General features: G+C 34.8%; 1 protein-coding gene across 5 annotated transcripts in view; it reads right to left on the bottom strand.

Annotated features, from left to right (window-relative positions):
- CBLB (Cbl proto-oncogene B) overlaps positions 1–26,125 on the bottom strand; it is a 208,719-nt gene that overhangs the window by 35,383 nt on the left and 147,211 nt on the right. For all 5 annotated transcript variants that reach the window (XM_036850161.1, XM_036850163.1, XM_036850165.1 and 2 more), the window contains exons 11-13: positions 19,171–19,356; positions 17,251–17,616; positions 9,306–9,400 (exon numbers count right to left, since the gene is read on the bottom strand). In XM_036850161.1, the coding sequence (XP_036706056.1) occupies positions 9,306–9,400; positions 17,251–17,616; positions 19,171–19,356 (647 nt within the window). The remainder of the gene's footprint in view (positions 1–9,305; positions 9,401–17,250; positions 17,617–19,170; positions 19,357–26,125) is intronic.

The following is a 26,125-nucleotide window of genomic DNA, read 5'->3' as shown; positions in this document are numbered from 1 at the left end:
ATTGCCCATGTGCCACCTGTAAGCCATTTCCCCAGCATCTCAAGAGTGGGTTTTATAAATATACATACTAATTTTGAGGATTCTTTCATGACATCCAGAAGAATCAGTGTGGTATATTATTAGGCTGAATGTAAGCTTTAATTTTAAGTTTTCACTTATAGTTTAAGTATAGTTTATACTTTAAGTATAGTTTTCACTGACTTGTTTTTAAGCTGGAGAAATAAATTTGAAGTTAATTTTTAAGTTAACTTATTCAAGGCCAATATTCATTTCTAACACTTTTAGGGAACTGCTTTAGAAATCAAAAAGACAGATGTTGAGGAAACTCATTTTTTTTTGAGAATCTGATTTTCCAATACATGTTGAACAGTAAAGACTTCACGGTGATATTAAATGTGGCTTATAATTAAATACTTATAATCGCCAATAACTGGACACAACCCAAATGTCCCTTAGTAGAGGGATGGATAAAGAAACCAAAGAAAATAGTGTGTTTTACAATGGAATCCCTTAGTAGAGGGATGGATAAAGAAACCAAAGAAAACAGTGTGTTTTACAATGGAATACTTACTCTGAGCAATAAAAAAGGAACAAACTATTGATACTCTTGACAACCTGGATGAATCTCAAATTCATTGTGCTAATAGAAAGAACCCAAACTCAAAAGGCTCTATACTATATGATTCTATTTATATGACCTTTGGGAAAAAGCAAAATTATGTGGACACAAATCAGATTGATAATTTCCAAGGGTTTAGGGTAACGGGAGAAACTGACACAGGCCTGGGGGGTGTTTTTGGAGTGAAGGAACTGTTCTGTATCTTGACAGTGGTAGTGAATACATGACTGTGCATTTGCCAAAACTCACAAAACTGTACATTAATAAAGCAGGGCGAATTTTACTGTATGAAAATTATGCTTTAATTTAACAACTGGAAAATTTTCATTTTAAGGTTAAAAATTCATTTTAACTCATTTAAGATACGGCAGATAAGCATCTTTCACAAACAAATATGCTTAATATCCCTAGTGGCCTTCAAATCACTTACCTAATTCTACTTGAGCCTACAGAGAAATGTGGACAGAAACAAGGAATGCTTGAATATGGTGGAATATGTCAAGATGCTCTCACTTAATGTGAAAATAGAATCTCATTCTAACCCTATGCATTTTCTATGAACAGATCAATATGTTCATGGAGAAGTGGAGAATATATGGCAAATTATGCCTCTATGGGACAAAAAAGAGACAGTATAAGGAATATAATTTAGATTGCATATTTAAATAGAATCCAATGGCTCACAATTCTGTGTAAGGCTACCTAATTATTTGTGATCATAAATCAGTTGTATGGTAAACTACAAGTAACAGATTTGTCAGACTACTGGGATTAGTGTTAGTATCAGTATTCATCTTAGATTTTAGTCAGAGAAAATGAAACATTAGTGGAATTAGTGGCATTCCTGCACCCAGATTATAGCCATCCGCCAAATGCCATTTTCCTACAAATGATGAGAGAGGGATTACAATTCTATCTGAATTTAGAAATTATAATACTAAAATAAAAAGGAGAAAAATAATACCCATAGTATTTATTTTGTACCCTTTCCACACACTATTTCTCTTTCTGTTGAGACTAGTTTAAAATGATATGCTTGCAGCCCTCAATTCTTGTCATCAGTGCGTCCACAAGCAGGTTCTAGGGATTCACCACAAAACATTAGAAAACCTACGTTAGGATGGTCAAGCTGCTCCACGGGAGATTTGAACAAAATTTATAAATCAATAAGAATGTGCAGAAAAAATAAAGTCTGAGTTTCAAATACTGAGTCACATCAATAGGTCAAAACCAAATGCACAAACATGATACACAATGAGAGAAGAATGCCATAGTGATCATAATGAATAAATTGAAAAGATGGACCCATCCCCCACTATCCCATACACATCATGTCAATTGTAACTTACAAAGGACTGCCATCTTCAATATTAGTTCACCTTTCTATCTACCCAAGGTAAAACAAACAAAACTAGTGCAACATCTTGGCAAACCTTGAAAATATTTTAAGGTGTTTGAATGAAAGCTGGTTCAAAAATTAACAAAAGAGCATCACTGTTCATTCACTAGGGTTAAGAAAAGAGTAGCTCTTAATTACAGCTGGATCTTCCATTTAAAGTTCTCTACCATATTTTCTTTAAATCAATGAAATTAATTTCTTATCATTGAACATAAACAGAATTAATGTAAAACTGAAGTGTGTATTGTCTATACAAATCCTCAGGTGAACAATAACAGAACATGTTTCCCTGCTCTTTTGCCATTAAGCATAAACAATGAAGCCTGGTGTGCACAGTATATAAGATGAAAAATTTCCATCAAGCTTCTTTCTCTTAAGTTTTTAAAAATTACAATGTGCTGTTTGCTTTAATAGCTCCTGTGGCATAGTGCTTTTTTCTCTTCTTTCTGTTTTTCACTCCCCAGTCAAAAACAAAGCAAAACAAAACAAAACTTCCCTTCTCCCAAGGATCTGACCACCATTTCAGTCAAATTGGTCTTGTTTTGTCTTTTGCACCTTTCTATCTACAGACCATTTTGGCCACTATTTATTTAAAAACAACCACTCTCACATACACACACGCAGGCACAGATGCTGATGCTGTTTGGCGGTGTGGACCTCTTAGATCACTCACTGGAAGGTGGCAGTAGTTGCGGCTGCATTCACAAATCCACATTTCTAGTTTGTTTTAGATTATGATAATAATAGATAATGTTTATTATAATTTTTACCACACAGAAATGTTCTAAATACGTATTCTACAATATCAACATTTCAGGGGTAAATGATATAGTTTTTTAAGGTGATATTTTCATATATAAGTTCCTATATTAGAAAAAAAACTTCTAGGATTACATTTATATGTCTAAGAGTATAACAAATCTAATTAAATTTGGGCACTGGTCATGTAGAAATGATTTTATCAGCTTTAAATAGTACCTACTGAAGTATTTACTTGAATATAATATAAAGGTGAAAGCTTAGATGGTATGTCCAACTGTCCCCTCAACATCACTATTTGGATGTGTGTGTAATCGGCACCGAAACTCAACAGATCCTTAACTCTTAATTTTACCACCCCTGCCCCATTCCCACACCTGCCCCTTCTCCAATTTCCCTCCCTCTGGTAAATGGCACCAACCCATTCACCCAGTTTCTTTAAGCAAAAACCTATATAAGAATCAATCATCCCTGATTTATTGTACCTCACAGACATCTGATTTATTAACAGGTACTGTTTGTTGGATCAAAATACAACCCAAAGTGGACTGTATAACTCCATCGCCATCACCCCAAAGCCCTGACCACCTCTTACTGGTTCACCACATCAGACGACTACACTCTCCACTGGTCTCACTTCAGCCGTCCTAAAGACAATTCACGTAGCAGCCAGTGACCCTCTTTAAAAACACAAACCAGCATTATGTCATCGTGTTGATCAAAACCTTCGATGGCTCCTAAAACTAACCAAACCAAAGTTCTTATCATGGCCTTAAAGGCAATATGTGATTTAGCTCCTATATACCTTATTCAACCCCAGCCCTACTGTCCCTCTTGCTGTTCTCCAGATATGCCAAAGGGATTCACCTGCCTCACTGTCTAGCTTTTATGCTCTTCACCCAGGCAGTCCCATGGCTTGCTCCCTTCTTTGAGGTTTCTGTTCAATATTACCTTTCCTGATGACCTCGTCTAAAGTATAAACCTCCCTATCAATCACTGTTTATCCCTTTTCCTGCTTTATTTTTCCTTCTAGCACTTACCACTACCTGACAATATACTATGGTTATGTGTTTACTTGCTGTTCTCCTTAACTAGAGCACAAATTCCAATGAGGATGGGATTTTATCTTGTTCACTCTGACTCTCCCGTCAGTACGCAACTGAATGAAAATAGGATAGTTATTTATCTCTTGTAAAAATAAAATACAGTGTGTGTGTGTGTGTGTGTGTGTGGAAAAAAATAAAATAAAATAATTAAAAAAAAAAAGAAAATAGGATAGTTAGGCAGAACCTGGATACTCTATTCACTGAGCTTAAACTATCAGCACCTTATCTGTTTAGAAAAAATCTATAACAACGATCAACACCACCACCTCCAACAACAAAAAACCCTTTTTACAAAAATATTAAGTAATATTGATTCACACGTATTTGAAAGTTTAATATGTCAAAAGTACAAAAGGTCCATTTCTAAAAGACAAGGAACAAGAAAAATATTCTTCTAAAAAATGACATTCCTCAGCATTCCAGAACATTATCTTACCTGAAGTAATTATTCCATTATTACAGTAATTCCTTTGCTTATTGGCCAATATCTTGTGTTAAGTAAAATAAATATTTTTAACTGTTTCAGGTTTCATTTAGTTTAATTTTGAAAAATCAACTTATTTCAAGATAAATATAATTTAGTAAAAATTGACACTACAATAAAAATAATCCACATAGATTTTTTCATTCTTCCCCTAAAAAATTAAGATTACCCGTATTTCAAGCTTTTAAGAATTTATATTTATAGCAAAGTGTCAATCATCTTAAGTAGAAGCCATTTAGGAAAAAAAATAAGTAAACCTATATGCGCTAGTACAGTTTCAGCTTACTTTTACGACAGAATATATTTTTAAAATAAATTCTATATTCTTCTAGGTCTCCAGATAAATTATACAATAAAAGTCATATAATTGCAGTCATACTGTTTTACAAGAAAGAAAACACTATCACAGAGTAGCCTCTTCCATCAATTTAATGGGAATCAGAGCAACATCAAATAATTTAACAATTACACTTCAGTAAATATTAATAACAACACAGTATAGCTTTAAAGGTAAATATTAGCTTTGACATTACTGAATTCAACACTGGGGCTCTCAACATTTGTGAAAACTATCAAAGTCTATGTTGGGTAGCAATCTGTTATTTTGCTTTGGCCTAATTTTGAAACATGTACTAAGACGCTAACACAGAAAGGATACACTTGAACATCCAACATCCCTATTTCCCTGAGTGACATTTTGCTAAGACCTGTATTCTATGCCCCTCCAGAGCTGAAGATCTATTCTCATTGTACTCTGGTTATACACTCTAATGAAGCTGAAGTAGACAAAACAAAAAAACAAAACAAACAAAAAACCCAGAGCAGTAATCCCAAGTTATACTGGCTTCAAAAATGGGATGCAACCAACCAATTATAAATGAGCATTCAAGTTGCCAAGTATTCATATGTAATTAATACTACAGATGAGTACCCCTTAAAAAAAATTGCATGGAACCTAAAAGGTTGAGGCTCAAGAGGATTTTAGAGGTCATTTAAGATAATCAGATCCCTTCATTTATCAGATGGAGAAAGTGAGGCCCAGAGAAGTTACCTTGTTCAAAGACAGACAAATATTAATATTGGAGTCACGTCTGGGACCAAGTCTGATTTTATTTTAATGGTCACTTCAGAATTCCATGCTGGTTCCATGATAAATACAGTACAGCATAAATGATTAAGAAAAATGCTTATTAAAATATTAAGTGACAAAGGAGAGCATGAAATTATCTCTACAATGTAATCTAAATCATGTAAAAAAAAAAAGTCTAAAAAGAAAAGAAAGTCAGAATGTTAAAACTCTGGGGGAAAACTGGACAGCTACATGTAAAAGAATGAAATTAGAATACTCCCTAACACCATACACAAAAATAAACTCAAAATGGATTAGAGACCTAAATGTAAGACTGGACACTATAAAACTCTTAGAGGAAAACACAGGAAGAACACTCTTTGACATAAATCACATCAAGATCTTTTTTGATCCACCTCCTACAGTAATGGAAATAAAAACAAAAATAAACAAATGGGACCTAATGAAACTTCAAAGCTTTTGCACAGCAAAGGAAACCATAAACAAGACGAAAAGACAACCCTCAGAATGGGAGAAAATATTTGCAAACGAATCAATGGACAAAGGATTAATCTCCAAAATATATAAACAGCTCATGCAGCTCAATATTAAAAAAACAACCCAATCCAAAAATGGGCAGAAGACCTAAATAGACATTTCTCCAAAGAAGACATACAGATGGCCAAGAAGCAAGTGAAAAGCTGCTCAACATCACTAATTATTAGAGAAATGCAAATCAAAACTACAATGAGGTACCACCTCACACCAGTTAGAATGGGCATCATCAGAAAATCTACAAACAAGAAATGCTGGAGAGGGTGTGGAGAAAAGGGAACCCTCTTGCACTGTTGGTGGGAATGTAAATTGATACAGCCACTATGGAGAACAGTATGGAGGTTCCTTAAAAAACTAAAAATAGAATTACCATATGATCCAGCAATCCCACTACTGGGCATATACCCAGACAAAACCATAATCCAAAAAGACACATGCACCCCAATGTTCACTGCAGCACTATTTACAATAGCCAGGACATGTAAGCAACCTAAGTGTCCATCGACAGACGAATGGATAAAGAAGAGCTGGTACATATATACAATGGAATATTACTCAGCCATAAAAAGGAATGAAATTGGGTCATTTGTAGAGACGTGGATGGATCTAGAGACTGTCATACAGAGTGAAGTAAGTCAGAAAGAGAAAAACAAATATCGTATATTAATGCATATATGTGGAACCTAGAAAAATGGTATAGATGAACCAGTTTGCAGGGCAGAAATTGAGACACAGATGTAGAGAAGAAATGTACGGACATCAAGGGGGGAAAATCGCGGTGGGGTGGGGGTGAGGGTGGGATGAATTGGGCGATTGGGATTGACATGTATACACTGATGTGTATAAAATGGATAACTAATAAGAACCTGCAGTATAAAAAAATAAATAAAATTCAAAAATTCAAGAAAAACAAAAAAACCCCCAAAAAACTCTGGGCATTGATATTTGGGGTATGTAAATGCTTATATTTATGTATTTGTTTAATTTTTTTCTTTATTTTATATATTTTCCATATTTTCTACAATGAATAACTGCTACCTATATCTCAGAATAAAAAACAAAATGGAGAGATAAACATGCCATTAAAAGCCAGCACTTGTAATTTTAACTATGGTTAATTTGCAGCATGCAAAATAGAAAACTAATTTGCTGTTAAGGATGCATTGTTAAAGTATTTCTCTGGTTAAGTAAAGCAACTGCATTGTTTGAGGGAAAAAAATCAAGAGTAAATGGGGTGAAAGTATATCCAGGTACACATACAAACTGAAGTGTTAGAAAAATATCAATAAAAGGCATTTTACTATGAATTTGTTGTTCTTTATTTATAGAAAAACAAGCAGTTAATACTAAATATAAATGAAGCAAATGGTAACCTCTGCCTTTTATCCCACTTGCCAATATGAATTTAATAAACAGAATGTAAAATTTTAATCTCCAATTAGCAAGATTTCATGTACTTTGTTTTTTGATGTTCTCTGAATTAGAGGTAATTGAGCTTAGATGTTTTAATTACATATACAAATATCCAGAGTTCATTTGGTGCTACAATATCATATGTTATTAGTGATGTACAACCTACTACACAGAATATATATATTTGCTTCTGACTTCTATGTCTGCTACGTATCTGGCAGCTCCAAGAAAAGTGGCCACTAAAGAATGGTCCAATGCTTAGTTTCCCACTGCCCCCTAAATGATGTCAAATTTCACACTCATGCTTTTTCTCATGCACACCCCTTCCCAACTGTGCCCATCCTCCATGACTCAGGAAATTTCCATCCTCTCTATAAGACATCCTTGACTTACAAAGTCTATAATAGTCTATTCTCCAAGCTTATATAAAAACTAACAAGTTAGATGCATACAGTTTAGTGGCTAATGTTCTCTTGTGATTTCATGTACGTTAACTTTATTTTAAAGTAGATGGTAAATTTCTTGGGAGCTGGTATCTAGCTTATCGTTCTTTTGCATCCAGTGACCAGCAGAGGAAGGAGTGAAGATGCTCTAAGACTTTCAGTTAGAAATGAGGATCTTAGCAGATGATAAAGTCAATCCACCAAGCAACCAAGTGCTATCAGTATACCATTAAACAGCAAACATAGTAAGGTGTTAAGGGAGAAGCAGAGATTACGAGAAAAGGGTTTTGCCCTTAAAACCTTATAATCTTTTTAATGTGGAGAGGCACTTTAGTATTAGAAAACAGTAGAGCAAAGTACATAATTAAATGTGTAGAAAATAAACTCTAGGAGGAGGAAGAGAATCAGTCTTATTACCATGATTATGACTGAAGTCACAGAAGTTTTCATACAGAAATAGAGCCTGAGACATGGATCTTTAGAATAAAGATTCTGAAAACTTGGTGCACAGAAGGGAACAGCATGAAAGACTCATAAAACCAGAAAAAAAATCAAGACAAGATTAGAGGGCAAGCATTAGGAATTCCTGAACGATATTTTAATTGGGTAAAATTCTGTGGATAGCAGGAGAGCATAGAATTAATTTAGAAGGAAAGAAAGAAAAATGTTGGGCTTTGAGTAGGAAAGTGATCTGGGGAAAGCAGAATTTATATCAGCTACCTGAATAAAATATACTGGAGGAAAGACAGGCAGCCTGATTTAATATAGAGTAGGAAAATGGCCATCAGGAGACTTGGTTTTATCCAGGTTTGATTTGGATAGACACTATCCCTTAACTGTCTGATATGCTTCTTGTGTCCCCATTTTTTCAAATGAGACACCTAGTTTAACTCATTTTTCTAGCTTTAAAATCCATTGATATTCCATTCTGAGATCATATCATATGATCAGGTAGAAGGCTCTTTCAGTTGTCCCGTTATAAGCCAGAATCAGGGCAATGGGGAAGATTAGCTGAATATGAAAAACTTTAAAAGAACAATCAACAGGACTTAGTGGCGGAATGGATTTGAGAAATGAGAAAACTGGAGGAACCAAAGATTATTTTATGATGTCAAACTGGGTAGTGGGATAAATGTGATACCTCTAAGGAAGAGACATGAATTGGAAAGGAGAGCTCATTGTGCTACTTGAGCCTCTTCTTGGAGGCAGGGAAGACTTAGCTTTTTCTCTGTTGCTTTATGTGTAATCTCAGAGTGTAGGTAAGTCTCAAAAATGCTGTAGTTATCAGCAAAGAATCAGAAAGGATCTCGATTTCTGGTACTTTAGTTTAAAAATCCAGCTGGTTCATTTTTATTGATGCATATTCACCCCTGTACTTTCTGTACTGAGAACCTCAAAACCACTCTTTATAACAACTTTATGCATGGACAGTTGATCTCCAAATTCAGTAAAACTCACTTGATGCTGGGGAGAAGGGTGGCAGCTGGAGGGGGAGGAGAAAGCCGGGGAGGAACATCATATTCTTCACTTCCCAGGTGACCATTGGAAAAGACCTAAAGGAAATCAAAGGGTTAGTTTAGAATTTAACTTCTGGAGGACCTTAAAACAATAGCAGTTCTTAGACAATCTATAATTTTGAAGAGAATATATAATTTCAGTTTATTTGAACAAGTGAAATATCATATAATATACTTAGGAGTTAGGAGCACCATAGTGATTATTTACCGCCACCCGAAAGTAGCACCATTTTTTATGTGAAAAAATAAAATACAACCTGATTCTTAAACATATTGAGAGGAGATGCTATAATTTCTATAAATCTATAGATAGCTAGATAAATAGTAAAAGTCCCCAAACATGATCAGTTTTTATTGAAAAGTTAGCATTCTCTGTGAGGATTCAATAAAGAAAAAAGCAGCACTGGTGCAATTCTTATTTCAATTCCTCCCAAATAAAAGTGTTCTAAATGATATCTCTCTGGGGTTAACAGAACATTTCTAAACTTCTTGATAAAACAATACATGAGTATAATCAGAAATGCCTTTGTTCTTTCAAGGCTGAAGCTTCAGCACTGCTGGTAACTAGAGACCTGGTCTGGCTTTCAGAGTCCAAGCAATTTTAAACATAATTTTTGGTGTGTGAACAACACAAACCAAAATTGTTACCTTGCTCATAAGGTACCATAGAGAGCCAGTGTTTACTCAGAATTCGGAAATTCTGGTTTCCAGATTGCTCAGTTACATATGGGAACTGTCTGAATAACTGCTCTTAACTAATCCAACAACTTGCGATGAAAGCAACTTAAAAGAAAAAAAAAGTAACTTTGCAAAGACAGATTAAACATATTTTAAGACCTTTAATCATTAGGGTTTTATCATGAAGCTCTTTCCCAAACTCTTTACTAGTTCATATTTAAAAGGTGTAGGCTGATTTCTGGCAAAAAGGATGTGATGTAACTTGAATAGTTCTGGGTAACCCAATCAATGACCTACCAATTTCTTTTTTCACCCCTCAGTTCTAAAATGGTGTTGAAGCTTTAGAGTGCAAAATGGAAAAGGCCATATCCTTCCCTACCAATTTAAGAAAAGGAACATGTTTAAAGAATCCATTTGAAATATATCAATGTTTGCAATTTAAAGCTACACAATATAAATTTTATAGCATTAAAGTATCACTCTAAAAATAAGTCCTGTGCTATAGCTTTGATTTCTCATTAGATTCAATACACTAGAGATACACTATGACAAAAATACCTCTTAGGGTTTCTGACTATGGACCAAATAACAGAACAAGGCAGAGTTTTTTCGATTTTGCTAGAGAAAAGAAATGTCTCAGTAGATAGTAATTATTGTACAGTTCAATGAAAACCTCTAACATAAAAAAATCCCTTTTAACCAACAAATACATGTGTCAAACCGCAAGTGCTCATTGTATAATGGGCATATAAAGTCATCCTTAATTTGAGTCCTGTGCAATTGTTGCCAGAATGGATACAATGTATGATTTCTGCAATCAAATCTCCTTGATGTTTCTGTCATAAACACATTTAAAATTCATTCTGGGAAATGTAATAAGGGTTTATATGCAATTATTTGTTTTAATAGGAGCAAGTATCTAATGTACTGTTGAATACCTAGTAAAATTTCAGCAATTATAAAATAAAAGAGAGCTATGGGAATAACAATTTCTGTTGTATTAGTTCTACATGAATCTTTTTCAGGACAAAGACTCTAATTTCCTCATTTTATAGGGCATTCCTTCAATGCTTTACACACAGTAGGGCTCAAATGAACATTGACTGCTGACTGACTTACATTATACATATGTGCATGTGTCTAAAGGACCTAAAAATGCAGGTACTAAAATGACGTTCATGTTTCTGTTCATCTAAAGTGGCTGGATGACAAGATTTACGATTATTTCATTCTGAACTCCATGTTCCCACCTGCATCCATTTCATTAGACAAAATCATTTTATCTAAAACTACTTGTAGAGACTGCAGTAAGTCACAACTTTTTGAGCCAAAAATAAATATTTTACGTCCTCTGGAAATCTGCAAAGCCTTTTGCAAAAAGGAGAAAACAGTAGTTCCTCAAATGTGTAGATTGATAGTATCAACTGAAGCAGTTCACAATGAAATCTCACTGATTCAGGCCTTCTTAAACTCTCAACTAAGGAAACATCTTTTTCTTCTGCCTTCCTAGTTCACTGTTGCAAATTTACCACAATTCCATTGGACATGCTACCAACTTAAATATTCTGATCCTATCATTCCTCTGCCAAAAAAGTTTTCAAAGCTCTTTTTTGTCTACCAAGTTAAAGATAACTTAGTATAGAATATGAGACACTCCACCCCGTAACTGCTTTCAGTTTATATTGCCATAGTTCTACCTACCTTACTTACTCTCTCTGTATGCCCTAGAGTCTGTCCAAAATTGACTTCCTGCACTGTGCTTACCTTCCCACCTCCATGCTATTCCTTCCTGTCATGTCTACAACAACACCGCCTACTGATCTTTTAATGTCTACAGATCCCTCTTGCATGAAGCTTTCTTTATTCCTTCTTTTACCCTGCCTCTCAATTGGAATGTTTCTTCCCCTAGGGCATCCCGCATTATATATTCTGGATGCTTCTCCTATGCCTCATCCCTTAATTATATACCTGTCTCATCCTCACTAGACTGTGCTTGATTCATTTTGTATTTGCCACAGTGTCTTGAACATCCTACTCATTTAACTGAAAGAGGCTGAAGGAATAAGAATACATTAAGGGGAATTTATACTACCTGTGGAAGAAGTGTAATCTGAGTTATCACGAAGTTTATTATAAACTCTAGGTTACTCTAGGTTACCCTGGATTAATATTTTTCACGTGCCTCAAGATAACATTTCATCCTAATTTTTAAGTTTGAAATATCTTCTTATGATTCAGATATTGTCTAAAAATTAAGGTTAAAGCATTTGGGACCCTTGAGATGTAGGGAAAACAAACACAATTGTGATAATCTTAGCACAATTAAGAAAAATATTTTTAATTACAAAACCCCAAACACAACCCCCTTCCCCCATCCCACACATGTAAGCCCACACATACACTACACCAAAAATATCGCTATAATTTATCCTTCAGCAACATTAGATTAAAAATGAAACCTGTGTACACAGAGGACTTATTTTCTGAAAGACAACACCTGAGATTCATAGATAAGTTTAAGTTCATTCTAATAAACATGTGCCTCTCCACCAAAATAGCAAAAGCTGCAATCTCAAAAAGAGGAATCATTCTATGTATTTATCTAGCAACATCTTCAACAGATTATTGTACACAAGGTCATTTTAGAATAATGTCACTTGAAGTAACATAAGTCAGAGATCATTTTTATCCCATAAGAAACAGTAGCATTCTTAATCTTTTAAGAGGAACAAATAAAGATAGTTGGACACAGTGTTAGTATCTAGATATAAGGAGTTAACATTTCAAGTCTCCAATGATATTTTAAAACATTTTAGTGCAATAAAATAATTAAACAAACCAACAACAATAAATAAATATCTAGCCAACAAAGTATTAATTAAGGAACAGGTTTATAATGTGGCTAGAATTTGAGGGAATGGAAACAGTCCTATAGGAAAGAAATCTCTTACCAATAAAATAAAACAAGGTAAATAAACCTAACAACTCTTAGCTTTCAGGTTCATGTTAAAAAGTAAAGTATTACCTTAGCTAACCTTGATTAGGCTAGGTGGGAGGGAGAAGAGAAAAGGGAGTAAGTGAAAGTCACAAAAAATTCTTACACTTCATTTTAATTATGAATTAGAGGGCTTTTTTCCTTAGAGTTCTTTACAGTTAGCAAATAGAGTAATTAGAATTTAATTTATCCTTGCTTCCCTTACCATTTATCTAGGGAAGATGCAAATAAAAAGGGCAAATGGTTCTAATGGGCGACGGGAACTGGCACACTGACAGAGGACACACAACAAAGGGGAGCAAGTCCTCACCCTATTTATAGAATGTTTAGTTTCATGAATTCCCCTTATGGTATTACATATGTACACTTAATGTTAAACTTTTAGCACTCATCTCAGTTTTCTTATCTTTAAAATGGGCAGATGATATTTAATTTGAGATATTTCCTTTAATGAAAACAAGTCTGAACGATAGTTGTTACTATTTGACACAAAAATGTATTTGCTTACATTTGGAGAGACTGACGGGTTATGTGAAGATAACACATCAGCCTCCAAGTATCTAAATCCCTATACCCTTTATTCCCATGATAACATTTAAAAAAAAAATTTTTTAAAGACTACACACTAGGTATGGAGGGTGAGACTATATCGTAACACTTACATTTTCGTTAATATACAAGTCTTTTTTTTTTTTTTAATTTTTTTATTTATTATTATATATTTATTATTTATTTTTGACTGTGTTGGGTCTTCGTTTCTGTGCGAGGGCTTTCTCTAGTTGCGGCAAGCGGGAGCCACCCTTCATCGCGGTGCGCGGGCCTCTCACTATCGCGGCCTCTTTTGTTGCGGAGCACAGGCTCCAGACGCGCAGGCTCAGTAGTTGTGGCGCACGGGCCTAGTTGCTCCGTGGCATGTGGGATCTTCCCAGACCAGGGCTCGAACACGTGTCCCCTGCATTGGCAGGCAGATTCTCAACCGCTGCGCCACCAGGGAAGGCCTACAAGTCTTTTTAAATCAAAATCACTTCCCCTTCTTCTTCAACCCTTCTCCCTTGTCTCCCTCTTATTGTGAATATGTGATCTATCTATAGAAAATGACTACTTTTCTAAAAGAGTAAAAAATCCTATTTTAAACAAGAAAGTTACATTTTACCTTTGGCTGAAGGCCAGTGCTGGAAAAATACATTAAAAGAACTGTCTACGCTCCTAGTGTACCATAGAGATCTTCTTCCTCCAAGCCCTTTCCTGCCCTACCCCGCCCACCTCCAACCCCAGCATGCATATACTCTTTCGCCCCTGTCATCAACCTAACTGCAATAACTCAGCAACCCAGTTATTGAGTGTTTGCAGAGTATTCATTAGGCACTATGCTAAATAAGAGCAGAGAGGAAGGGGAGAAAGAGATAATGATTTGGGTCTTAAATTAAAAAAAAATAAGGACAACTATTTTAAATGAAAATGAACTGTTACAACTTATACTAAGACTCCACATCTAGTTTGGTTTTATTCCATAACCAAGGGGTATGGGGGCTTAGATATTTAGAGGGTAACTATTCTCCTAGAAACTAGGTCCTATTATTATTTCATTTCATAAAGTAAGGGAGATAAGTGGAATTGGGGGCATAGATGTAGTAAGTTGCTTGCATCCACAAAGCCAGTGAATTCTAGAGCAGGAGGTAAAACTGAGGTCTGATTCCAGAGCCTGGTGGATTTATGTTGATCAGATTTTTAGTTTTGTTACAATGCAGCTATCAGGTTTGCCTTATCATTTTTACTTCTGCCTAAAGGAGTTAAACAGTTCCTCTTCTATAAAAACATTGTTGAATTTGTAAGGGGAGAGAACATTGGGATTCTGGTTATCCTGAACACTAGGAGAGTCTTGTATGTAGAAAGTGCATACAAATATGTAATTAAATCAATCTGGATTGAGGAACTACAGAGACGTAAGTTAAGAAACAAACTCCAACCCAGGATCATGCAGAGACTGAGAATTACAGGATCCTAGATGGACGCAGTCTTCCATCGGTTGAAGCTAGCCTCTAAGTCTCCCAACAGTAAAATAAGAAGAGGAATTGGGCTTTTTCTACTTTATGTCACTTGTGATATACCTTGTGGTCTACTGAAGTGGACCCATTTTTCCTTCAAAAGACAATAAAAGAGGAGAATAAGGGGAAACATGGTCTGTTTTATAGCATTTAATACATTATGTATAAATCCTTCTTTATAATCTGCCTTAAAAGTCAAACAACTATACTGAAATGAGAAATCTTAGATGTCTAATTTTGGTTAAAATATTAATCTAGTTGTAACTTGAAGTTAACTTTGAGAATATAAGCATTGCAATGCTAATACACACAACATATGAGATTAGACCTTCATGAATTTTAATGAGCCTAATTTAGATAGAACTAAACAAATTCAGCTTTCAATAAGACATAAATTTTGCACTTTACTCAATGTTCTCTGGGATATTAACATGTATCAATGATCAGGACATGAAAGTTCACATAGAAAACATGTAAAGGAATCTTTATAACTGAAATCACTACTAATACTTCATACCTATAGTTAATATAATAAAAATAAAATTTCATACCTATAACCTAAGAAATTATAACCCCAATTTAAAACAACCACTATCCATACAAAAATTAACAGCCTGTATTCTAGGGCTTAGAAGGGCAGGTTTATTTAGTGCTAAGACTGTATAACATATTATCTAAGAAGAACCCTGAAACAAGAGGTCTTCAATGAATTGCCTAAGATAATTATTATATTTTAAGTATTTCTGAAGTCCATTCAGGAAATAAATTGTAATATGTTGCTAAGATATAACCACTCATGTCGGAGCTCTTCTGAACACTCTCCTTAAGGCAAGTGTGATCATGTATGAATGAAAAGCAATAGAGACTAAAGGGAAGAAAAAAATCACTGGAAAAAAAAAAAGGCAGGTCCTTCTGATCAAGATTCTAGGTTGTAGAAACATACTTTTGAAGATAAGCTCTCCATTTTCAGAGAACATTATAAAAATGCTTTTATAAGTGCTTTCTCTTCCATTTACATCACCTTTGCTTGACCTTGAAGAAAACCTTTACAGATCTTCATATTTATAATAGATGAAAGCCTGCAGGTACCAACAAGGCACTAACAAAGAGTTACGGCAAACCACCACCACTCTTCCCCTGTGTTTTGAGTGCTTGAGTAGACAGTTTTGACTCTTGCTATCCTGGCTACCCTAGAATATCACTAATAATTAAATCTTATACAGAGTTTTCCTTCACACATGTGCATGTGCACGCATGTGTGTACACACATACAGGAATTTAGTACATGTCATTCTTCACACTTCTTTGTTTCTTGATTAACTCACCAACTACAAACTACTATTTTGAAGGAATAGTCTACTCCCCTAAAATAACAACTTAAGATCAAAAGAGATGGGAACACTTAAATATTACAGTCTTCAAAAGAGGCAAAGCCTCCTTCAGTTGAAGGAAGATGGTGACGATCTGATCTGAGTCAAAAATATCATGGACACAAATACCAGGAAACATTACAGGACAGCTCTGCCAGGGGCCCACTGAGGGTTCGAAACTCAGTGATTTCTGCTGCTGCCTCTTCGGTTCCCTGTATGCTTAAATTCTTTTCTGTACATATAAATGACAGTGGTAATATCCTTCATGTTAGAACTCAACATGTGTGACAGTCTTTCAGTTTTATAAAGACCTTGCTTTCCAACAATGAACTGGACCTGTTGTTTTTATGTATGTGAGAAGTTCATTCTACCTGGCTGCCTAAGGTGTGCTGTCCCAGGTAACAGTAACTCCAATGACTGACTGATGATATGCTATAATCATACAACTTTTTTTTCAAATTAGATAGAAGTAAGAGAGTTAAATAAAAAAGACTGCTGATTCTCCCATTGACAACATTAATAGGAAAAAATTTTGCAGATGAAATAAGGGAAGGTGAACTAAATCTCTGGCAAATTAGTGTCTTCATATGAAAATTAAATCATTACTTAGAACCTTCTTCCTGACTTCTGTTAGTTTCAAGTTTTAAAGAGCTTCTGATTATTTATAATTTGCAGATAATTAAAGACCTGCAGGGAAGTGTCACACTAGGTGACAAAAACACCACTCAACCTTTTATACTACCTCTTATCAGAAGACTATAAGCAGATTATTTAGCTTCAGCTTTGAGTATTTCTTACCTTGGCTGCTTCTAAAGGCAAATCATGGCGTCTGTGTTTCCGCATAAGCACTGGGTCAGAGCCCATTCTACTGTGCCTTCCATTTACATTTGAACTCGCTGTGATTCCAGGCTTTGGAGAGGCATCCCCTAGGAGGCGACATCCCACTGACTGATTAGTCCCAAGCACATCCCGAGGGCACCAGGCTTCCAGAGGCATCGGCTGGTCTCTGGAAGGCACACTTTCCATGTGAAGGAAGTGACGACTCAGTCTATTGTCAGGGGGGATTGGGGGAGGTCTCTCAGGTGGAGGAGGAGGAGGGTCTCTTAAGGGAGGTGGTGGTGCTGGGAGTGGTTTATCTTGTTTTCTCACCATGCAAGGAGAAGACTAAAGAAACACAAGAGGAAAAAGAAATTAAAAGAGGTTCCATGCACTGAAATGACTTCCAGACTAGTATACTATTGCTTTTGTTTTCTAAGCCATAGTAGGGCTTTATTAGATTCCTGTGCCATCTTTTAATGCGTTTCTTTTATCACCAACTAATGAAAGTTTAAAAAATTAATGAAAAACTCAAATATATCTCATTAAGATTTCTTTGTAGAAAATGAATACATAGACTCAAATGTTAGGATTATAAGGACTACAGGAAAACGTAGCAGAATATCAAAATTATATTGTGATTTTGACTGGTTGACATTAAAATAATAATGAGTCATTAATTATTTTATTTGCATGTTTCTGTGATTTAGGAGAGACAGCAGAAACCATCAAAGTTGTTGTTGTTTTACTTTTTAAAAGAGCACCTTGATTTGTAATATCTTTGGAAGACTGAAAATGTTGGTTTTGTTATTTTTGTGTTCACCTCTATAATACAGAGCAAGTGACAAGGGAGAAATGTGCTCCAGTTCTTTAACAGTTAATACCAGAATAGTGAAAATTCACAAATAATAGAGCAGCATTATTTACAGACCTTACTTGAGTTTTATGGATCTTAAAAAAAAAAAAATCAGTCTGATTCTTATGTGGAAATATGAAGGTATAAGCTCCTGAACTGAATCTATGTGACTTTCACAGTTTTTATTTTCATTTACATAGTTCATCTGATGAATGATTTGTGCTTTTATTGTTTGAAAATATTAGCGAAGAAATGTGTGTTTACATAATTCTGACTAAATAACATCCTAAAAAGTCTTAATATGATCTTAAAACCATGTTAATTATAATGTAGAAAAGTCCAATACTATTAAAATACTGTGCTTCCAAATAGTTTTAGACCATAACGCATATTACCGAATGGGATTAATATTTAAAATCTTATATTTAATAAAGCAAAATATTCCATCTTCGAATTTGGAAAAAAATCTGCACAGAACTAAAACTGTGGACTTAGATGTACAGATAGAATTATGTCTTTAATATTAAACAGTAATGCAATTACTTTGCAAATACTGTAATTCTTGGTAATTAATTCCTTCAGGTATAAAAGGTCCATATAATTCCCTCTTCTGAGTCACCCTGAAACATGGGTGATAATCTATCACATCTTAAGCCCTATGCAAATATACTCCCATAACATTTTTCCTGTCAAGACACTATGAAAATGAGTGTAAAATATCATTTAATAAGAGCATGCAATTTATTTTAATACATATAATGACCTTTTAAATCCATTTTACAGAATAACTATACTTACTTTGCTGTTTATTTTAGCAAATCAGGGGGGCTGTTACAGACATGTGCTCTCTCTGAATAATTATGTAACTTTTATATCAATTAAGCAAGGAATATGATAGTGGACTCACTATAAACAAAACGAGAGCCCCATCAAAGGTGTTCGTAAACAAGAGCATAAGAAATATGAGTAACGGAATTTTAAAAACCTGAGCAATCAATAATCATCACATAAAATTATTATCTATGTTTCTAATAAAATTGATTTACCTTTGGTGAACCAGTTGGGCTGCCACAGGGAGACCGAACTACGCCTTTCTGAATTAGATCCAGGCGAGGAGGCACTGGTGGCAGGCTTAAATGTGGGATCTGGAGAGGGTCTGGATGTGGCTTTCTTCGCTGTGCAAGGGGAGAGGATCCCGGTGATGTGACTGGGGAATTCTGCCTGTCAGTGCACTAGAATATAAAAAGAGAATGATGTTTGTTTGATGTGTAAAGTACATACCTTTCAGTTCTTAAGACATTTGGTTTTGAGAATGTATCTGCCATTGCACATCTGTTAAAATAAACTCACTTAGTTTACTCTGATTAGTAGATGGAAAGAGCTCACATTGTCCCTCAAGAGCAGTATTATGTAAAGAATAAACGGATTAGTTTTTCCTACATATTGTAGAAAGGGCCTAGGAAAAAAACAGCAAAAGGGTAGTTTAAAAACAATCAAATGCAGGCATTCTTCTAGAAACCTGTCTACATTTTATGAGAAACATGCAATGCAGTAATGCACATTGCTCTTGGTTATCTGTATTATAGAATTTTCTTAGGTCTTTGGGTTTATAATACATTCTAGAACTTAGAAATCATTTTGTTCCATATAAAATACGTATCCAGTGCATAATCTACTTTCCTACAAACCAATTAAATCAGACAAGGTTTTTAAAAAATTTGTGTATTTAAAATAAACAGGTTTAAGACCAGATATTTTCCCCCAAGCCTTCACATGGAAAATAAATCCTCAAGTTAAATGTTCTTCTTTAAAAACAATTAAATCTAGGAAAGTCTGTACTTCTAAAAATCTGATAGATTTCTATTCTATTACAGGGTTTCCATGTTATCTGGTAGATAAAAGAGCACCAAAAAGCCATCAACAAGTACTTTGATTTGTATGTATGTGTGTAACCCTTTCTGTTTCAGAAGTGTGTGTGTGTGTGTGTGTGTGTGTGTGTGTGTGTGTGTGTGTGTGTTTGACATAACCTGATTCCTATTCGATATAAAAGCCATCCTAATTAACCAGATAGCCTCACTTAGGATCACAATATTCTGTTCTGAAATATCAAGCAGTTTCCTTTTCAAGGCTAAGTTACTACCTACCTCTTTGGAGACCTAGGCTTAATTTTTATACCTACTACATTAATCTAGCATGCTTTGATATTCATCTGTTTCCTAGTGCTAGTATTTATAAGGAGTTTTAAGCTTGTTTTTAAGCCATTTCCCCCTAACATTACTTACCTTTGTAAGAGTAGTCAATGTCAACTGACAATTTAATTTCAACTCTAGCAATAGTGAGAAAGATTTAGCCATTCTGTCCTTAACTGAGATGTGATAATAAATTTGTGTTCATGTCCACACTTAGTTACATCATGTAAGGTCTTTTTTTTCTAATTTACTAAAATTGTGGTTTGTCTGATGTTTTTCTCATGATTAGACTAGCATTATGTGTTTCTGGAAGGAAGGTCATGTTGGTAAAGTAACACTTTAACCACATCACGTCAAGGGTCTACACTATCAATGTGATTCATCAGTGTTGATGTTGACCTTGATTACCTGGCTGAGGTATTGACTGTCAAGGCTTTACACGATAAAGTTACTTACTTTTTCTTCCATTTTCCTTACTGTACTCTTTGCCAGGAAGTTACCATGTGCAGCCCACACTAAAGGAGAGGGGACTTATGCTTCCCCTGGTAAAGGCTTTTTAAAAATAAATTTGAGTGTCTAAGCAGAAGCTTCTAGACCACACTTCAGGTATACTTGAATATTGCCACGACATTGCTAGACTGTCAATTCTTTGTCTCTCTCAATAGATGCCAAATAACTTAAAATAGGTCAATAAATTCAGATGCACTTTCACATGTAAATTTTAAGACCCCTTTCTTATTAATTTCATGATTCTTTTTTATATCTCTTACCTACTTAACTGAAGTAGAAAAAGCAGAAACTGTAGAGTCATAAGCTGATTTTCATGCAGCCAGTATTCTTAATAAAATAACATGACTTTTACCCCAAAAGTCATGGAGCCTCACATGGTCATGAATTTGAACCTTACGGAGTAATACCAATCCAAAAATGATCACGGACAGAACAGAAAAAACTCCTTGTGTCAAATTAAGTGTATCACAGTTCGTAGCAATCAGATCAGGAGATGTCACAGGACATCTAATTCTCCACAATTCCCATTAAGGGTAAATTACATTCTCTGAGAACTAGAAAAAATGTTACCTGATAAAAATCCTTTACTGATCTGGTTATTATTCTTTACAAAAAAAGACTCAAGAAGCAAAGCTATCCACATGGTTCCTATCCTGTAAAGAAATAATTTTTACATAGATATACAGAGAATACATAGCACTGCATTGTTTCAGTTACTTGCAGAGAAATTTTTCACTGCTTGTTGCATTTACTGCAAAGATCTATGCTCCTCCAAGCACTTTTCTTCCACAACTCCCTGCCTGATGCCCTAATTACCTGGAACAGGAAGGAGAATCCTGACAGAGCCAGCAGCCCACCATCATCATTAGAACTTGACTTCTGGTTTAACTACTAATTTAATATTTAAGCAGTTACCATATTCCTAGTGTGTTTAAATAATGGGATGGACTTGATTTGAAGTGGGTGAACTGTTAAGATATTGAAAGGGTATATTGAAAATCTTTGGACAGACATCCAAACCACTGTGTGTGGTGCAGAAGTAACCCTGAACTTCTAGTTACCTCCAGACAAGCATACTCTCTACAGCTTTGTGAATGTAATCTGAAGCAGAACTTGCTTAAGAAAATTCATGATCCGTCTGCCAATGCAGGGGACACGGGTTTGAGCCCTGGTCCGGGAAGATCCCACATGCCGCAGAGCTATAAGCCCATGTGCCACAACTACTGAGCCTGTGCTCTAGAGCCCACGAGCCACAACTACTGAAGCCCGTGCACCTACAGCCCGTGCTCCGCAACAAGAGAAGCCACCGCAATGAGAAGCCTGCGCACCGCAACAGAGTAGCCCCGCTCACCGCAACTAGAGAAAGCCCACGCGCAGCAACGAAGACCCAATGCAGCCAAAAATAAAATAAATAAAAATTAAAAAAAAAAGAACAGTTCATATTGTATTCTCAAGGTGATTTTATACTGCCCTCCCGAAAGACTAATTCATTTTGAAGCATTACAGTAACCGTAAGTTGGCTTAGTCAGAAGGATTTTATGGAGAATAGGTGAAGAGTATGTGAAGAAACAAAAAATATTTTATCTTTATTATGTGGTCTAAATTCACCACAGCTTATTCATTTTCCAGAGTTCTCCTAAATTATAGTAAAATCCCCATGTAAGAGTAGATAATTTAACAGTGCCCTTTAGATAATAATGCATTTTTCTTGCTGAAGCCTTTTTGTTGTCTCTGTGAACAATTCTGCAACTAGAATATTGAAACTTTGCATTAACTTTCATTGCTGGTAAAATTCAAATGCTAACTGTGAACATTTGTAAACATTTTTGGTAGATGGTCACATTAAAGGTCACTTTTAATTTATTTGAGTAATCACCAATTATATTTTTTTCCCTTCCTATTTGAAAGTCTAAGAAGAGAAGTCTTACACAATGCTTCACATGCCCACTCATGTTATGTTCTTTGTCCCATTATCTACCATATTCTTTTATTTACCCCTCATTGATTTGAAAGAGCTCTTTATATATTATGATAGTGAACCCCTATCTTTTTCAATTGTGGGGAATAATTTTTTCTCAGTTTGTCTTCTAATTTTTTAATGGTAGCGATTTTGCTACTGCTCTTCTGATTTTAATCTTCTAGAGAATAAATACAATTAATTAGTATAATAAAAAGGCAAATTAATCAAGGGATTCTTAAAAGGATCATACCCTTTTTGCCACTGCATTACATGAAATCCTTTCTTTGTCACTCCTTCATCTCTATCTGTCCACTCTATTAGATTAGGACAAGGAAATGGAAAGCTAAGAAAAGATTAACTAGGAAAGCATAGGAAGCAGAAACCAGGATGTGGACACAGAATTAACTTTACAGAATTTATTGCACAATATAAAGAAAATCATTTACATAGAGGTAACTGCAAGAACTGGGAAGGATGGAATCATAGTTTCAAGTTATAGGATAGCTGATTTGAATAATTCCTTTATCTTGATTTTAGGTAATTCTCACTTTTTTCTAGTATTACACTTGCTCTCAGAACTTCAGAATATATGATCTTTTTTCGTTTCCGTGCCTTTCAAAATACAAAAGCTGGGTGCCTTGATTCCTGCCTGTATTATCATCACACCAGCTTATTTGTCTAACTAACAATTTCTCTTAAGTTCTTTAATGCTGGTTGTTGATAAGTAAATTTAACAAGCTGAAATCCTGGTGCTCTAGAAATTTAAAGACCACATTTGATTCTTTTATGTCTATATATTCACCAATTTTTCCAAACCCTCTGCTTCATGAAATGAATAAATGCTATTCTTTATTTTTTCTGACAAAATTTACAGAATTCTTTAGCACTTAGAATAGGAGGCGAATGACTACCATAAGGAATAGAGAAATCTGAATTTGCAATTTTAACGGAAAATCCTGAGAGAAAAGGCCCAAGAAGTAAGTAGTCAAAAGCCCATCTCAGCATGCTCTGCAATTACCAGTAATAATCAGGGACTCATTCTATTTTAGTCACTCTTCATTTTATCCATTCCTTTTAAAGAGCGATTTTATAACAGCCTTAATAAGATCCATTATTATGGAAATGGCAAAACATTTGGTAAGAAACTTCAAACCCTGCCAGGCTATTATTAAAAACAGGACAAGAAAAAACCTCTCCAATTACTAATAAGATGAGAGTTCTGACAATCCCAGAGATAATCAAAGTCAATTTTATAATATTTCTAAGAAGATTTTTACTTAATGAATTTTCATATCTGAACAAGGTAGATACATGTATTATAAGGATGATGAAAAGGACGACATTTCTCTAAATGCACGAAAATTAATGAAGGACATTGATAAAACTTTTATCACATAAAATATATGCTAAGTAAAACATTCTAATAAAATAGAATTAAAATAAAATATTCTAATATTTTCCTGCTACTAACTATCCTCTTGGTTCTTCTTCTTCTTCTCATATTCATTTGTGAACAAAACAAAATCAAAAGACTTTAAAATAGCCTATGCAGAATATTATTCAGAAGGTATCCATTACAGAACCATTTACATGCACACATATTCATGTGTAATTTGTAATATAAGTATAAATGATTTATGTTGTCTATTTTGGAGTACTGTACCATTGTTCCCTTTTAGATAACAAATGCTTATATGAGGAACATGGTGTAAGAGTAGTACAATCATTTCATACTTATCCACAGTCACACTTCAAGAAGTCTCAATATGTAGGAATTTAGGGAGAAACTTGGAGTGAAAAAGAAAAGTTCTCCCAACTTAATCTATAGATTGAATGCAATCCCAATTAAAATCCCAGCAAGTTATTTTTTAGATATGGTCAAACTGATTCTAAAGTTTAGATGGAGACAAAAGACCCAGAATAGCCAACAGGATAGTTAAGGAGAAGAACAAAGTTGGAAGACGGACACTACTTGACTTCAAGACCTACTATAAAGCTACATTAATCAAGATTCTGTGGTATTGGCAGAAGAATAGACATATAATACATCAATGGAACAGAAATAGATCCCCCAAAATATAGTCAACTGATCTTTTGACAAAGGAGCAAAGGTATACAATGTAGTAAAGACAGTCTTCTCAACAAATGGTGCTGAAGAACTGGACATCCACATGCAAAAAAAAACCATCTAGACATAGACGTTATACCCTTCACAAAATTAACTCAAAATGGACCACAAACCTAAGTGTAAAATGCAAAATTATAAAACGCCTAGAATATAGGAGAAATCTAAAAAGTGACCACCAAATACAAGGTCATCTAGATACAACACCAAAGGTGCCATCCATGAAAGAAATAATGGGCAAGCTGCACATCATTAAAATGAGAAATTTCTGTTCTGTGAAAGAAACTATCAAGAGAATAACAAAAAAACAAGCCACAGACTAGAAGAAAATCTTTGGAAAATACACATCAGAGAAAGGACTGTTCTCTAAAATATAAAAAGAACTCTTAAAACTCAACAATAAGAAAACTAACAATCAGATTTTAAAATGAGCCGCAGACCTTATAAGATACCTCACCAAAGATATACAGATGGAAAATCAATATATGAAAAGATGCTGCATATCATATGTCATCAAGGAAAGGTAAATTAAAACGAGATACCATTATACACCTTTTTGAATGGTCAAAATCCAGATCACTGACAACATCAAATGCTGATGAGGATGTGGAACAACAGAATCTCTTATTCATTGCTGGTGGGAATGCAAAATGCTACTGCCACTTTGGAAGAGTCTGGTGGTTTCTTACAAAACTAAACATACTCGTAACGTACAATACAGCAATCATGCTCTTTGGTGTTTACCTAAAGGAGCTGAAAACTTATGTTCACACAAAAAACTGCACACAGATGTTTATAACTGTTTTATTCATAACTGCCAAAACTTGTAAGCAACCAAGATGTCCTTCAGTAGGTGAATGGATAATAAATAAACTGTGGCCCGACCAGACAATGGAATATTATTAGTGCTAAAAAGAAATGAGCTATCAAGTCAAGAAAAGACATGGAGGAACCTGAATGCATATTCCTAAGTGAAAGAAGCCAATCTGAGAAGGCTGCATACTGTATGATTCCAACTATAGGACATTCTGGAAAAGGCAAAACTATGGAGACAGTAAAAAGATGAATGGTTGCTGGGGGTTTTGGTGGGGGAGATGAATAGGCAGAACACAGAGGACGTTTAGGGCGGTGAAAATACTCTGCATGATACTATACATGTCACTATACATTTGAGCAAACCCACGAATGCACCACACCAAAAGTGAACCCTACTGTAA

This window comes from Balaenoptera musculus, chromosome 4 (genome assembly GCF_009873245.2).
Source record: "Balaenoptera musculus isolate JJ_BM4_2016_0621 chromosome 4, mBalMus1.pri.v3, whole genome shotgun sequence".
NCBI classification, from domain to species: Eukaryota; Metazoa; Chordata; class Mammalia; order Artiodactyla; family Balaenopteridae; genus Balaenoptera; species Balaenoptera musculus.
Note: the sequence above shows the minus strand (reverse complement) of the source record. Positions and strands in the feature narration are given on the sequence as shown.